The sequence below is a fragment of the Dermochelys coriacea genome, chromosome 1 (assembly GCF_009764565.3).
Source record: "Dermochelys coriacea isolate rDerCor1 chromosome 1, rDerCor1.pri.v4, whole genome shotgun sequence".
NCBI lineage: Eukaryota > Metazoa > Chordata > Testudines > Dermochelyidae > Dermochelys > Dermochelys coriacea.
Window position 1 is genome coordinate 242,990,637 of NC_050068.2, and position 17,759 is coordinate 243,008,395.

At 43.5% G+C, this 17,759-nt stretch overlaps 1 protein-coding gene across 1 annotated transcript in view; it reads right to left on the reverse strand.

The window, feature by feature from the left end:
* The window catches only part of ERC1 (ELKS/RAB6-interacting/CAST family member 1), a 563,466-nt gene that overhangs the window by 522,556 nt on the left and 23,151 nt on the right, over positions 1 to 17,759 (reverse strand). Inside the window, 1 exon segment of the mRNA XM_038395866.2 lies at positions 3,158 to 3,993. Within this exon segment, the coding sequence (XP_038251794.1) occupies positions 3,158 to 3,826 (669 nt within the window). The 5' untranslated portion in view covers positions 3,827 to 3,993.

Consider the following 17,759-nt stretch of genomic DNA (forward strand, 5'->3'; position numbering starts at 1 on the left):
AGTGTTTAATTAGGGTGCTGGTGAGGGGAAGGAAGGGAGAAATGATGTGGAAAAATTAGTGTTCTCTAATTTCTACATATGTTCTTTATAGCATAATCTGACTGTCCCATTCCAAAGAATTTGAGTTACTGAACAAGCCAGCCACAGGCTATATGTTGCCTTCAAGATTTTCATAATGAATGGAAGTTCAGAAACATCAAGTCTTGAAATAACTCACTTTAAACCATGCTGATCTAGAAATAGAAAAGAATGCATTTTAGACATGTGCCAGTCACTTTATTTTTTGTGGCACTCTCCCGCATACCTTCCAAAGCTAAAACAAGGATTGGCTAAAGGAGTGAATATGCCAGTAGAGCTTCAAGAGACTCTAATCACATCTGAAGTAGAGCAAACATTTTCTTTAAAAGATGTGAGATGGATGAAAACTCAATAGGGAAATATCCTTATTGGTGTGAAAAATCAAACCAGATTAGGGGTAAACTCTGGGACTGCACACAGGACTGGTTTACTGTGTGAAAAAAAAGGCTTTTCTTAAAGGAGAGGATGGATGGTTCCCCAACTCAACTGGCTAAAGCAATAGCTAGAAGGTATAAAGGAAAGCAATCAAAAGGGATGGAAGTTATTTTCTCAAAAGGAGGAACAAAGACTTCAGAATTAACATGAGTTTCCAAGGAGATACCGCTAGTCTCACTGGTGTGGGTTTAGATGGGAAGCTACACTGAAATTTTGTAACTAGAGAGTGAGAGCTCACTATAAAGTCCTTAACCGTAATAACCTGTTGTGATAATTAGGCCTACCAATTGACCCTAATTGTAAACTCAACAGTAAAAAGTAAGTGAAAGTTCACAGTGCCACAATAACCTATAATAAACCTGCTGATGGGAAAAGTTGCAAAAGGAAGACAGGAAGACTGAATTAGGACAAACCAACAGGCATACAGATATAATTCCGGGACTGTATTAAGATCATGCCTGGTAAACAAGAACAGTATCAAACTGAAAACCAATTAACCAAAATTATCATGTCAGAAATTAGGCCTAATTGGTGGACAAAATAATGAGGGAAACCCTTTTGGGGTTCTTTAAAAAAAGGACGGTGGGAGAAAAATCAGCTACTGAAATGACCTTCACAGTCACGGCTGCCATCTTCACCCTGGCCTGGGAAACCATTCCTTCGTCATCCTGAGAAGTGTCCGCACCCGACTGGGCCAGAGAAAGGGAACCAAATGACATCATCACTTCCACAAACTTTGTCTGAATCCTGAACACCATTTGGGATGTGAGATTGTCTCCCCCCACCCTATATATCCTTTTCCTTTCCTACCTTATTTCTTGACTTTGCTATCTCTCTCCTTTTTCATTCCGTCTAACCAGAGTCCAGCTTAGTCAGCCAGGAGTGTATATTTTACAACACTACTGCAAACCTACGACCAGAAAGAGGCAGCTAAAAGCCATAGCCTAAACAGCTTGTCTCCCTCACCAACAAAAGTTAGCCAAATAAAAGATATTACTTACCTACCTTGTCTATCTAAGGGTATGTCTATACTACCTGCCGGATCTGCGGGGAGCAATTGATCGGCGGGCAGCTAGTCTAGACGCCATAAATCGACCCCTGAGCGCTCTCCCATCGACTCCTGTACTCCACCACCATGAGAGGCGCAGGCAGAGTCCACGGGGGAGCGGCAGCAGTCGACTCACAGTAGTGAAGACACCGCAGTGAGTAGGTCTAAGTATGTTAGTCACGTAGCTGAAGGTGAGTAACTTAGATCGATTCTCCCCTTCAGTGTAGACCAGGCCTTAGAGACTGTCAAGCAAATTTCCTTCTAAAAACTCTTTCCAGCTAAAGGAAAAGGGAAACAGGGGATGCTGTTAAAATGAAATCCTTATTTAACACTTTATATTTCGAATGCTTTAACTGTTTTTCCTTTTCTGCATCTTTAATAAAAGTTCAAAAGTATTTTTAATTATGTGTGTACCATAGTACTAACCAGGCTGAGACCTCTGTATACCAAACCCCAAACCATGTTTAAAACTGCTTAATGTTGGACAGTGAATGGCTTTTGTTAACACCTCTGGCCCAGTAGAACAAACCCCAATACCCCCATAGGTGAAAAGTTGACCTTTATGGGTGCCAGAAGAAAAATCTAGATTCCTAAATTTCTCTACCACTGATTCACTTTATAGCTGGACAAGTCATTACAAATGAGTAAAACTGCAGCACAGAAAGTTTAAGGTCCAGTCTGCCCTACTAAATCAGAGGTTAACAGTTGTTAAATGGCTGCAGCCCAAATGGTTTGATTTAGTTTGTGTAAATACGGACAGATTGCATCATCATGCTAAAACAAAAACAAAAACAAAAATCACATATTTGTCATAAAACACCAAAGGCAGAAGGCATCAAATAGGCCTTCCTACCAATAAGAAGCCAGCTTAAAGCTGAAAGTTGAGTTCTAACTTCTTGGAGGTAAATGATGTATCTAATCTTGTCAGACACTCCAACCTAGTCTATACTACAAGTTGTACTCCGTTGCTGACAACAGGTGCAGCTGAACAAGTGCTGAATAAAGGATAACAGCAAGCATAGCCAAGGACAAACTGTTCAAAACCATTTCAGAAATCCCCAGACCTGCAATTTTTAGCCAGTTTCTAAAATGATACCACATACACTTTGGCTTCGGCTTCACTTAGACAATATTCAGCACAAGTTGAACAGTACCCTCTGTTAGGAACTGATACTATGACACATAAAATGCTTCAGATATTACAGCAATAAGCACTATAGAAATATCAATAAAGATCAATCGAGAATAACCTGATATTTAAAGGGAAATAAATTAACTGGTTAATATCAATCCACACCCAAATACTACATGACACCCAACAGCACATCAGGTAACCCATACTCTGAGGGCTTGGAATTCTGCTAGCGTAACTTTTGTTCAATAAGTAGCATCATGGTTTGGAAACACTTTTTATTTTTTTTTTTTTTAAACTTCTTCCATTACCTGGGGAAACCTCCCAACCCATTCCACCTAACTAACTTAGAGGTGGAATCCAATGTAGAGCCCAAGAGTAAAATAGAAACAACCCACTGATTCAGTCTCTCTCTCTCTCTCTCTCTCTCACACACAGTTCAACAATGACCTTGCATAACTTACCTGGTTTTCTTCCTGTACCACTCTATACTGCTCCTTCCAAACGGTGATTTTTGAAGCTTCATCTTTTCTTAAGGCTCTCTCCTTCTTTAGCTCGGGACTCCAGAAAGTCTTGATGCTGTTCATGGAGGAGCTCAGCTTGCTTTCTTTCACCTCAACATCCTTGCGTAACAAATCATTTTCTCGTAGCACCTCTTTGAGCTGCGTCTGCAGATCCATTATAGTGTTATCCCTGGCCTGGCGCAGTGAGTGAGGCACGGTGGATGCCATGCTCACTGGAGGGAGGTGGTGGTCTCCAAATGCAATAGTATCACTGGCAACCCCACTACTGGCAATATTGGGGCTACTGCCCATAGCAGTCATCCTAACACCATAAGGCAGCCGCCCCCCGGATCGGCCAAGAGTCATGGTGCTTTTAGGTGTGTCGGCACCCACGTTTTCATGGTCACTTAGATACATAGGGCCAGATGTGGCATAGGCAGCATTTAAGGATTGAATATTTTCCATGGAAAGTGTTTTTCCACTCCCACCCCCAGCATTGCTTCCAGAGCTCCCACCTGTGCTGTTGGTTCGACGATGACCCAAGCGCGGTGATCTTGGCAACCTTGGTGAACGCCCAGGACTCTGACTGCTTGGTTCAACTTTACCAACTGACCGAGCACTTCCATACATGATTGAACTGGTGGCGTGAGGTGACTATATAGATGTCAAGCAGGAATGAGACAGAGATACTGTGAGGTTTTTCTATGGTTGCAAGTCAGCTTAAGGCCAATCACAATTTATAATAGATCCAGTTGTCCATTTCTGAAGTCACGTACTCATGGTGTTCGAGATCATATCTGTATAAAACAAACAAAAAAAAAACCACACATTCAATACCCAGTATATATATCTCCACTTTGACCCACACAAATGTAAAGTGTCCTCTATTAGTTACTTCCCAATTTCTCCATAATACTTCCAACTAGTTACAGCTGTCAAAAATGTCATTTTTCAATAATCAAACTTAAAGTGAGTTTTATGGTTATAGGTTCTTTCTCTATGCTGTCATCACTGTAAAATGACAAACCCAACAGAGACGCCTCCATCATTTTTCAGACCATTTATTTTGCTATGGCCATGGTCTAAACTCCAAAAGAACAATCTAATCTTCTTCCCCTTTCAAACTGCCCCCCTCCCTCCTTAAACTGTAGCTTTTGTCAGGAAACCCAATTTCATAAACAAACTTGAACCCACTTGACAAGTATGAATCTTTCCCAGGCAAGTGCCTCAGCTTCTGCAACTTGAGATTTCGTTTAAAAATAAAGTCTCTAGACCCCATGGCTGTAAAAATGATCCTCCAAATATGAACCTAGTGTAAACTAATACAGTGCTGTTTTTCTAAATTCACTTGCAGACAGTTCCAGGGCCTCAGTCACTCCTCAGAGAGTATTATCAGTCTACACTGCTGCCATTCAGAACTCTGTGGTCAGCAGTGACGCTGACAAGAGTTAAGTCATTGCTGCCAGTGAAGCTCTAAGCAGCCTAACAGATGCAGACACTAGAACTATTATGCTGTGAGTACTCCCTCCACAAACAACAAGGCATGACAAGGAAATCCCCCGTCATCATCCTTGGACCAACTCAGGGAAAGGGGAGAATAAACAGTGTTCCTTCTTCCTTTCAGCAGACATGAGGAGATGGCAGAAAAGGCAGGGAGTGCAGACCAAGTTTATTACACATCTACTAGCCAGGGGCTGATAAAGATGAAGCACCCGAGAAGGTTCAAGGACAGCACCTTCCTCTTTCCAAGCAGATCAAGTGCGGACAAGCTAATTAGCGAGATTCCTTCCAGTTCTACCATTCTATGACTCTCACCTGGACACTGCCCTGCCTGCTCCTCCCCTTCCCCTTCCACCCTATTTTTGGCCAACACGTTTGGTCCTCTGGCTACAATGTGTCTGACTAAATTTCCAGGTCCCATCAGTGAAGATATGTTTTGTGATGAGGTGATGTTTCTGGGTGAGCAGATGGAAGAGACTGATGGGATAAGTTAAGAGAGAGAATATGGTACTAAAGGAGATGCTTGGATAAACAGAAAAAATTATAGGTGAGTTACAAAACTTAATATGGGAAAAGATAACAAGGTAAAGGTAAAGAAGAAAAAGAGGGAACATACACTGAAAACAATGCAAAGAAAATAAACTATGAACTGTTAAGGGAAAGAAGAAAAAAGCAGACTAAAGGCAGAAAAAGGAACAACAAAAACAAGAGGCAGTGAATCACATTTTAAAAATAGAAAGTTAAATTACAATGTACAAACAGTATACTGCTGTTTCCTTTATATTTCAGAAGGTGCAATAGCACAGGAAATTTTTACCTTGCTCTATGGACTGTTTTTCAAGTCCTGTTCACTAACTATTGCTAGCAAAACTGTGAATAGGTGTGAAAGTATTTGTTCACTTGAACCCTTTCTTGAACAAGTGATCACAATGTATCTGAACAGTTGGCTGATGCACTAAGTTGGCATTGCTAAAGCTTACTGTAAAAGAACATAAGAACGGCCATACTGGGTCAGACCAAAGGTCCATCAAGCCCAGTATCCTGTCCTCTAACAGTGGCCAATGGCAGGTGCCCCAAAGGGAATGAACAGACAGGTTATCAAAGTGATCCACGCCCTGTCACGCAATCCCAGCTTTTGGCAAAAAGAGACTAGGGACACCATTCCTGCCCATCCTGGTTAAAAGCTCAGGCACAGAAAAGAAGTGAACGCAGTTTTTAACACAGTAAGCTATTTGGCTACCAAAACCAAAACATGGTAGCCCATGGATTTTTTATTAAGTCAAGAATTAGAGATGGAAAAGCCTTCTTAGTTCACTTATTCCCATGTGAGTCAGAGGAGGATTCTTCTCTTTCACAGTAAAGTTTACAGTGTCATAAAATTAGGCTGGTCAATTGTTGAGACTATGCTCTATATCTTGAAATAAAACAGCAAAGTAGCCAATTTCTTTTGTACAAGAACTTGACAAAAAATCAGTTTGATTAAGTCATCTTCAATGTCTGGACTACTAGTTTGTTCATTCCTGCTCTGCCACATTGGATAAGGGCATGCAAATCAGATTATACTATTTCCAAAACAGTGTAAGAAGCACATTCATTGAGGGCTTGGTCCACATGAGACCTCAGGAAAATTAATCCAAACTAACTAAAGGTGTGAATTTAAAGCAGATTAATCAAACCACACTAAATATGTGTGGACCCACTCATTCAGAACTGAAATGGCCTTAATATGGTTCATCTGAGCTATATTTAATTAAGCCCATTTAAGGTATGCCCACACAGCACACTAAACCCAGGCTCTGACTCAGATTTAAAATTTAAAAACCCTTCCATCCACACAGAAACCAGTCTAACTCAGGCCCGCAGACCCTGCTAGGGAGGTGGGTCAGAACCCAAGTCTTGCTGTGACATGGGACAAAGCCCAGCAGTTTGCAGTGTGGATGCAGATCAAATTCAGGTCACCAGATTCAGGTCTGGAGATTCCACCAACACTATCCAACAGTTCTCTAGAGCTGTTTTCCCCAGCCCTTCCATCCCAAACCTTCCCACTCGCTTCAGAAAAAATCACCTGGTTCAAATGTAGCTGCTCAGCATTTAACCCTTCATTTACACACACACACACACACACACACACACACTCATTTGAAAACAGTTAACCCTTGTGTGTACTACCTATGGCCAACTCTAAGAAAAAGTTTTGCATCAAGCATATTGCTAGCTGGTCAGAACACAGATGGATTCTGGTTAATCCCTGGCACAAAGCGAGAAAGACATTCATTTGCACTAAGAGTACAAGAAATGATCAGATCTACAAAGCTATATTTGAGCAGCTGGTGGTTTTGGGAATTGACCAGAACCCAGAAAAATGCAGAAAGCAAATCAAGTGGCTGAAGCCAAACTACTGAAAAGTCAAAGATTCTAATAGCACCTCTGAGATACCCATCTTCTTGTCCCTTTCACAAAGAATTTGATGGGGTACTGGGAATTGTAACAAGCAGTGGGCCCACAGTGATGCATGACAATCTGCTGAGCAAGGATGGCACCCTTATGATCCCCTAAGCACAGACACTGCCACAGGACAACCAGCCGTCAGATGCAGGGCAAGAGGGGACACTGGTGCTGAGGCCAGTAACTGAATAGCTATGCAGCTGGAGCAACTACAGCAAATCCTGGGTCTGTAGTAGGAGGCGCTGTTTGAGGACAGGGGCCCTGGGCAGGGGCCCACTACAGAACAAGCACCAGGAACAAGCACTAGAACCAGAGCCCGGTAAGTTTCTGCCACTCTGTTGTTTCTTATTGATATATGGATGGGATAGATTTCCAGCTTATGACCCTATTAAGATTATTAATGCAAACCAGGGTGCTGGTGTGCTTCTGTTGAGGGTGGAAGCCACACCATTCCTCTAGCATTCCCACTTTTCCTCCCAATACCACGTGGGATTCAAGATGGACACAACAAAAGAGGAAAAAAATTAAACAAGGAGTTACTAAATATTTTACTTGTTACTCTCTGATTGTTAGAAGTATGGGTTGGGCTCCACAACTAATAGCAGTCTAATAATACAGCACACTTCATAAATCAGCCACTCCCATATTCACCCAGAATGCCTACAAACTGAGTCCCAAAACAACTTGGCTGTTATGAGTCCAAACAAAACCGGTGTGAGAGTCCAAATTAGAGAAGGATGGCTGGTTGGCTGCCTGTATTAGGAGTCCCCATGGCTGGCAGTCAGTCAGGTTTGTGCACAGATGCAAGATGCTAGTAAGGAGGCTGTACTGCATCTCCATGCTAAATCAGCATCTTACTGATTTTACCATAAATTTTCAACCATTGCTGGCTGGTGATACAAGCATACTTCTAAAAGGAGTAGGAACTCCAGACGCTCAGGTACTTTCCAGGGCAAGGAAAACTTTCAGGGCCACCTCTGCAACTCATGAGCCCCCTCCATTCCAAGATGTGTTGGTCACTCAATAGATGCCTAAATATCTCCTTAGCATAGATGGCTGTCCTCCTCTGGCCTGGAACAGAAATTCACATTTCTAGTCTGGGATCACCAGAATATCAATGTTCTCCAGAACTTGTCCTGCCTGAATGTACTGAAAAAACAGAGCTAGTTACTGGACCCCTCGTAAATCCCACCAGCCCCCAGAAAACAGAAAAGGAATGTTGTGACAGAGTGCTGACAGCCAGCAGCTGACCGAGCACTCTGGTCATTTAGACACTAACTAGTTCCCACAGAAAAGCTGTGTTTGGAAACAGGCGACCTAATTACCTAATCAGACTGTCGGTTGATGAGCTAGGGGCTAATTATTCCATCAACTGAGAAGGTAGTTAAAAAGCAAAAGAAGGACATCTAAAGGAGGAGAGGGGGCTAGCAGAGCCCTGGGGAAGCCAGGTCTCTAAATGATGAGATCACTTCCTCTCCCTGGAGAGAGGCTAAGGTCGAAGGACACTGTAAGCAGAAGTGCTGCACATGGATTGTGAGGATGCCTTTGTGGTGGCAATATAAAAACTCACAGAGGTGTTGACAATCAAGAGGCATCCAAGACTATCCAAGACTATGGGCAATGACCCCATGCTAGGAGAGGAGCTTGCCCAGTTACAGATGTTGAAATCATAACATTTTGTATGTGTATCTCACCATGGCTTTCAGTGCTGCTCCACAGGACATGGGAAGTGGCTACTGTTATGTGAAGAAAATAAAGCCCAATGATAAAAGTATTATGTTTTGACTTTGAACGAAAGCAGCCCCTTTGACAGAGTAGAAAACGTAAAAAAAAAAAAAAAAAAAAAATTCCACTGTCAATAACGTGCTCTCTTTTTCCTTTCAAGGCACTTTGCACATGAAAAACATGCCACCAGCAGCCTGGGGAAGATTCACCTATTGCGGGCAAGAAGAAAGAGTCCAAGATGAGTTTATGGGAGACTCTAGATAAAATGAATCAGCAGCTAGAGTTCCAGAAGAATTAGGATGCAAGAAAGGTGGAAAGAGAGAGAGCAGCTGCACAGCATGAGGAGAGACTGATGGAAAGGTTCAGGGAGCATGACTGCAGGTTGAAAAAGGAAGACAGGGTGCAATAGAAGAATCTGGTTGGGCAATTATTTGAGCTCTGACTACCAAACTACAGGCTCCACTGCTGCCTTCAGCTGTGCCAGCCCCATGCCCCGAGTCCCTGCCATGCTATCATGTTCTGTAGATTATATAGCCTTTGGACAATTCAGTGGTTGGATGAACCATGTGACAGCCAAAGAACAGTACCACTTGGAACAGACATATGTACCTCCTGGGCATTCATCCATTCATTCCAGGTCCCCATATGTAAGACACATCAGAAAGGACAAGGAAAACAGAGACAGGGGACACCCAAAAATAGCTGGCCAGGTCAATTGGTAACATACACCCTTAAACTTTTTTGACACCGAGTTTGGTTACTGTGTTATATATTTTGATGGCAGCTGGTCTCCCTTTCTTGTTCTTACATTGCTATGTAAATACATGTGTAAAATAAAAAGTGCTGAATTTGCACACAAGGCTACAATAGCAAGTTTTATTATACATAACATTAAAAAAGTGACACTTTAATAAATGTAATCATATGCCTATTCTTTAGAAGTGTCATGCTAAAAATTGTCATTACGGTAATCCATAAACTGTAATCTTACATACAAAGCTAGTATTTACAAAATGCATAACATTTCCATGCAATTCAGAAAAAGTGCTTGCAAAATTTGTAACACATAATACCAACACATTTAAAAAAAAAAAAAGTCCATGGGTTCCCCACATCCATACAGACCACAACTTCAAATACCATTTCATTCCCCCTCATCCATGGGATCATGCAAACCCATTATGTTGACGCACAAAGCACCTCTGATTTCCTTTGTGCATGTGGATCCAGCACCAGTGATGACAGGCACACTGTAAGTACCAGTTCAGAAATCCAGCATTATCTTGAGTCCACTCCTAGCAAACAGGTTCTCCTTTCTCCTCACAAACACTGTGCGGAACACACCAGCCCACAATATTGCAGACTGCACTGACGACACTGGCATACAAGCAGTTTTGAAGGTACCAACAACGGGGTGTCATTCTGCCAAATACCCACCATCCCACAGCTACTGTATGTGTAGCTGAACCTTCTTTTGCTAAATCCTCTGAAAGTAGGGTATGGTTTCATAAGCTGTGGCAATAGAGGGTAAGCGGCGTCCCCTATAACAACAGTAGGGACAGTGTCTCCATCTATATCATTTGGTGGGAATTATGTTTCAGCTCATCCATGAAGATAAAGTCCTCATCTCCAGAACATTTACATTGCATCCTATGTTAGTGCCCATGAATCTGCCCCTATGGTCAATCAGGGACTGCATAATGATGAATGTAGTACTCTTTATAGTTTATGTACTTCTTGCAAATGGCAAACGAGTTCCATCAATGGCCCTGGTGTAGTTTGCAAAGTCCCTTCTCTCAAAGCCAGCGAGTATTTCAGGAACGTTTATAATGCCCTCCACTTCTGGGTAAATCACAATCCTGATTGCCTCACAAACCTCTGCCACAATAACCCCCACAGTTGGTTTGCCAACTCCAAACTAGTTAACACAGGGCCTACAGCATTCTGGGGTATCCAGCTTCCAGAGAGCGATAGTGACCCACAACTGGAATACCATGGCCTCCCTCATGTGGATGATGTGGTGCTTGGGGTCGGGGCAAGCTGCTCCAAACCTCAAGGAACATCTGCTTCTTCATACGAAAGTTATGGACCTACTGTTGGTCATCCCAGGTCCGAGTAATGATGTGATCCCACCAGTTTGCACTTGGGGCCCTGCTCCAGAAATGCCAGTTTACACAGGGGAAATCTGCAACTAAGGCAACAGGCTTAAGCAGCATCAGCCGGATCACAACTGGCATGGCAGTACCCACCTCTGAAAGGTGCCTTTGGTAGGTCAAAAACATGCCGCCAAAATGTCCATGAGCACCTCACAGATTCTATGTGTGATTCCAGAAATAGAACTGACAGTGAGATGGAGAAGTTCTTCCAGTGGGTCGGGATCCATATTGATGGCTCGGACTGCCAGGAGCACGTGGACACAAAATGGCTCAGCTGGATGTGTTGGCAGGCTAAAACTACACAAGACACTTCCAATCAACTCCTGCAGGATGGACAGACAAGTTCTCCCACAACGAACCAAGCCCTAGCGCAGGTATAGCTGGTGATGGCACTAAAAATGCTAGGATATGATCATATATGCCCACAGAAGCTGAAGTTCTGACTCAACTCTGCATAGTACAATATGGATACACCAGCACAGTTGAGACGCCTGGGTTTCCAAAGCAATGTGAATGCTGAAGCGCAGGGCTGGAAACACCAAGTCTGCAGGCCTTAGTCATACAGACCTGGGTTTACTATGCTATGTAGACATACCCTTAGGGCTCATCTACAAAGGGGGTTTAATCTGAAACTTTTTAATGAGAGTCAGGTAACACACAGCATATGAACCGCACCTATATATGGAGCACCTGTTTCATCTTTCAATTCGCATAGCATGTACACATAACAGCTTGCTGCATACTAAGGACAAGGTATTCTCTGAGCTTCCCACGGACCTTTGCTTCACTACTAAGCAGTGTGCATTCTGGGATGTTTCTTGCTGTGAGTTGTAGGAGTTAAAGCAAGAAGCTAGGCAGGCTCATTTTTTATTTATTTTTTTTTAAATCCCATGTTTCCATTGCCCCCATCCCATACATTCTTTCTGGATGGGCTAGCCCCATTTTCAAGTTGCTGTCGGCCAGCATAGACCCAACACTGTTCTGCACCACTATGATAGCGATTGCAAAATACATAAAGGCTTCTTGGGCTCTATTTAAGCTCTGAAAGCCAGATAAATTTGACTTTGAACTTTCCCCATCACACCACAAAGCAGATGTGGCAGCAGAGGCAACAGCTCCTCCAGCAGTAGAAAGATTCAGAAGTGAAGTAAGCAGGACAGGGACCATGAAGAAGAGGACACTGAGCAGTTGATAGTAAAAGACTAGGTCCTGGAATAACTTCACACCATGCAGCACCATTTCTGGACTCAAGAAACTAGCATGGTTTGGTGGGAAAGAATTGTTTTGTAGATATGGGATGACCAGAAGTCACGAGAGAATTTCAAGAATGGAAAGGCAACCTTTTTTGAGATGTGCAATGAACTGACCCCAAAGCTACAGTGACAATACCAACATCCAGTGCCCCACACCGGTAGAGAAACAGGTCACCACTGCCATTTGGAAGCCAGCCATCCCCAAAAGCTACCAGTGCAAAACCAACCAATTCAGTGTGGGGAAAATCAACAGCAAGGTCCATTGTCATGCAGATGTATTATGGCATCAAAAAGGTACTGTTGCATCAGGTTATAAAGGTTGGTAATCCTCAAGAGACTATGTCTTCCTATGCATAGTATTCCCAAACCATATTGGGGCAGCTGATGGGATTATGTACCTATAAATTGTCACATCACTACAGCACAGAATTTATAAACAGAAAGGGTTATTTTTCCATAGCACTCCAAGGGTTGGCTGACCACTATGGCAGGTTTACAGACAAATGCAGGGTGGTCTGGAAGGTTCCACAATGCTAGGATCTTTCAGAACTCAGCTTTATTTACATTAATGGAAAAAAGGAATACAACAACTCCTCGCTTAACATTATAGTTATGTTCCTGAAAAATGTAACTTTAAGCAAAACAATGTTAAGCAAATCCAATTTCCCTATAAGAATTAACGTAAGGGCGGGGGCGGTTAGGTTCCAGGGGAAAATTTTTCACCAGACAAAAAAAAAAAACACTATGTGTATATACACACACACACACACACACACACACACACACACACACACACACACACAGAGTATAAGTTTTAAACAATTTAATACTGTTCACAACAATGATAATAGTGAAGTTTGGTTGAGGTGGTGAAGTTAGAGGGTGGAAGAGGGTGGGATATTTCCCAGGGAATGACTTGCTGCTAAACAACGAACTAGTATTCAGCTGAGCCCTCAAGGGTTAACACGTTGTTAATTTAGCTTCACCCTTTACAAGGAAGCACAAATGGAGCGGGGGAGACAGCATGGCAGACAGAAACAGAGACACACCCTGCATGTGGGGGGGTGGGAGAGAGAGAGAGAGAGAGAGAGAGATGCGCATTGCCCTTTTAAGTACGCTGACACCACTAAGTACATTGCCTTTTTAAGTAGATCAGCAAGTCGAGACTGCGGCTGCAGCCAGCAAGTGCTCTCCATCCTGAGTCCTGTAGTGTCCCCACCCTGCTCTATATAGAGAGGGGGTAAGCAGGGGGAAGGAGGACACCCGGACATTAGACCCCTCTTTTCCCCCTCCCCCGCACAGCAAGCAGGAGGCTCCTAGGAGCAGCTCCAAGGGAGAGGGCAGGAGCAGTACGACATTGATGAGAGACGGCTGAACGGCTGGCAGTTGATAGCCTGCTGTGTGGCTGTCGCACAGGGAACTCAGGGGAGCGAGGAACTGATAGGGGGCTGCGGGTCCACCCTGGTTCCAAGCCCCCACCAGCTAGCTGCAACGGGCTGCTCTTCCTGTAAGCAGTGGACCAAGCAGGCGGCTGCCAAACAATGTTACAAGGGAGCATCGCACAACTTTAAAGGAGCATGTTCTCTAATTGATCAGCAACCTAACAATGAAACAATGTTAACCAGGATGACTAAGTGAGGAGTTACTGTATTTGCCCCCAGGATCACTGTGGACATTAATAATGCGGAGGTTGTTCCAGTTATCTTAGGAGACACAAATTAACCTCTGCTTCCCTGGTTAATGAAACCATTCTCAGGCCACTTACATGGAAAGAATTTTTTTTCTACCAACTCAACAAGTGCACAGTAGTAGGGGAGTGAGCATTTGGCTGTTTGAAAGGAAAGTCGTGCTGTTAGTAGAACAGATTGGAAACAGGGGAAAAAAAAAAAAAACACATTCCAACCAATATAGCAACATTACATTTTAATTGCACCAATAAAAAAATAATTTTGAATATGAAACAATACATTTTAAAACAAATCTATTAATTAACAACTGTAAACAAACCTTTAAAACAGTGAAGTTAAAACTGAAAGTAAACTGTGCAGTAAAGGGCAGAACCAAGCACAGAACTCAGCGCACAATCAACATGTGGAACTCCTTGCCTGAGCAGGTTGTGTAGGCTAGGACTATAACAGGGTTTAAAAGAGAACTGGATAAATTCATGGAGGTTAAGTCCATTAATGGCTATTAGCCAGGATCGGTAAGGAATGGTGTCCCTAGCTTCTGTTTGTCAGAGGGTGGAGATGGATGGCAGGAGAGAGATCACTAGATCCTTACCTGTTAGGTTCACTCCCTCTGGGGCACCTGGCATTGCCCACTGTCGGTAGACAGGACATTGGGCTGGATGGACCTTTGGTCTGACCCAGTATGGCCATTCTTATGTTCTAAAATTATAGGGGGAAGGAAAGTTAAAGTGACCTGGAAAACCAGTTAAAGTGACGGACAAGTATATGCCTTGCCAACGCCTCTTCTTGTTCATGGTACTTCTGGGGGTTGTTAACTAGGTATAGCCAATTCTAGTTATGGTTTGATATTTTAAATATCTGAAAACCAAACTGCCAAGCTTAGTCAGCTTACTAACCAAAGACAAGGAATTACAGCATGAAATGGAGACACATATACCACACTTTCTGGGAAGCAATCTCACAGCACTAACCTTACATGGAAGGTCTGCTTCAAAAATACGCATCTAGGATTACCTATATTTACAGCACAGTTGCTTACAAGTTTGAGAGAACGCTATATATCACCCACCAGTCTGTACTTGTTTTTCCTGTACCTCCCTTATCTTTGTTTTGAATATCACATTCCAGCGGTTATTGGGGTGTGGAGGCACCTCCTACCTGTACCAAGACGTACTATTCATACATTTTGTTTCTGACTAGTTCTGTATTTGCCTGTGCCAAGAGAAAAGTTCAGCTATTGCAATGTTATGGGACATACCTTAGCATGAATGACCAGCATTCTGGGAAAAGAAATACAATTCACAGTTATAGTTAATGTTGGTCCTGAATATATAGGAACGTGGTGTGCCATACACATAAATATATCCTGGCTAACAGGTTGGATGATTCAGCTCAAAGTTATCAGAGATGCTAGAGGGCTCAAAAGAGCTGCACGTCCAGATGCAATTGTTGTCTGTTCACTCTGCGAAGGGAATGGCCTCTGGGAGCACTGCTGCTATGGAATAGTAGGGAGGAGTTGCTTGTATTCCTGGGCAACATGGGCAGCAGTGATTGTGAGATGATTGAGTTCAGGATCCTCACAAAAGGAAGAAAGCAGAGTAGCAAAATACAGACCCTTGACTTCAGAAAAGCAGATTGACTACCATAGGGAACTGATGGGTAGGATCCTCCTGGAGGCTAATATGAGGGGAAAAGAAGCCTTATTGAGGGTGCAGGGACAAGCCATCCCAATGTGCAGAAAGAATAGCAAATATGGCAGGCGACCAAGTTGGCTTAACAGTGAAATCTTCAGAGGGCTTAAACACAAAAAGGAAGCTTACAAGAAGTGGAAACTTGGACAAATGAGCAATATTCATATACTCCTCCCTAGTCAACTATGCAGGAGTGTAATCAGGAAGGCCAAAACCCAACTGGAGTTGCAGCTAGCAAGGTATGTGAAGGGTAACAAGAAGGGTTTCTACAGGTATGTTACCAAAAAGAAAAACGGAAAGTGTGGGACCCTTAATGAAAGGGGGAGGCATCCTAGTGACAGGTGATGTGGAAAAAGCTGAAGTATTCAATGCTTTTTTTGCCTCAGCCTTCACAGACAAGGTCAACTCCCACATCTCTGTCCTGGGCAACACAGAATGGGGAGGAGGTGAGCAGCCCTCAGTGGTGAAAGAACAGGTTAAGGACCATTTAGAAAAGCTGGACATGCACAAGTCCATGGGTCCAGATCTAATGCAGCCGAGGGTGCTGAAGGAATTGGCTGATGTGATTGCAGAGCCATTGGCCATTATCTTTGAAAACTCACGGCAATCATGGGAGGTCCTGGATGATTGGAAAAAGGCAAATACAGTGCCCATCTTTTAAAAAGGGAAGGAGGAGAACCTGGGGAACTACAGACAGGTCAGCCTCACCTCAATCACTGGAAAAATCATGGAGCAGGTCCTCAAGGAAACCATTTTGAATCACTTAGAGGAGAGGAAGGTGATCAGGAACAGTCAACATGGATTCACCAAAGGCAAATCATGCCTGACCAACCCGATTGCCTTCTACAAAGGAGATAGCTGGCTCTGTGGATATGGGGAAAGCAGTGGACGTGATATATCTTGATGTTAGCAAAGTTTTTGATATGGTCTCCCACAGTATTCTTGCCAGCAAGTTAAAAAAGTATGGATTCGATGAACGGACTATGAAGTGCATAGAAAGCTGGCTAGATTGTCGGGCTCAACGGCTCGATGTCTAGTTGGCAGCCGGTATCAAGCCAGAGTGCCCCAGGGGTTGGTCCTGGGGCCAGTTTTCTTCAACATCTTTATTAATAATCTGGATGATGGGATGAATTGCACCCTCAGCAAGTTCGCAGATGACACTAAGATGGGGGGAGAGGCAGATATGCTGGAGGGTAGGGATAGGGTTCAGAGTGATCTAGACAAACTGGAGGATTGGGCCAAAAGAAATCTGATGAGGTTCAACAAGGACAAGTGCAGAGTCCTGCACTTAGGACAGAAAAATCCCATGCACTGCTACAGGCTGGGGACCGACTGGCTAAGTGGCAGTTCTGCAGAAAAGGACCTGGGAATTACAGTGGATGAGAAGCTGGATACGAGTCAGCAGTGTGCCCTTGTTGCCAAGAAGGCTAATGACATATTGGGCTACATTAGTAGTAACATTGCCAGCAGATCAAGGGAAGTGATTATTCTCCTCTATTTGACACTGGTGAGGCCACATCTGGAGTACTGTGGACAAATTGGAGAGTCCAGCAGAGGGCAATGAAAATGATCAGAGGGCTGGGGCACATGACTTATGAGGAGAGGTTGAGGAAACTGGTCTTATTTAGTCTGCAGAAGAGTGAGGGGGGATTTGATAGCAGCCTTGAACTCCCTGAAGGGGTGTTCCAAAGAGGATGGAGCTAGGCTGTTCTCCGTGGTGGTGGATGACAGAACAAGGAGCAATGGTCTCAGATTGCAGTGGGGGAGGTCTAGATCGAATATTAGGAAACACTATTTCACTAGGAGGGTGGTGAAGCACTGGAATTAGTTACCTAGGGAGGTGGTGGAATCTCCATCCTTAGAGGGTTTTTAAGGCCCGGCTTGACAAAGCCCTAGCTGGGAGGATTTAGTTGGTGTTGGTCCTACTTTGAGTAAGGGGTTGGACTAGATGACCTCCTGAGGTCTCTTCCAAACCTAATCTTCTATGATTCCCAGTATTGTGTATTGTCCAGGGGCTGAAGAACATGGCTGAATCCTGGTTTACAGGACTGCTGTGTCTGCTACCCCGACAGCAATATGCTTTTAAGTACAGCATTTTGGCTTAG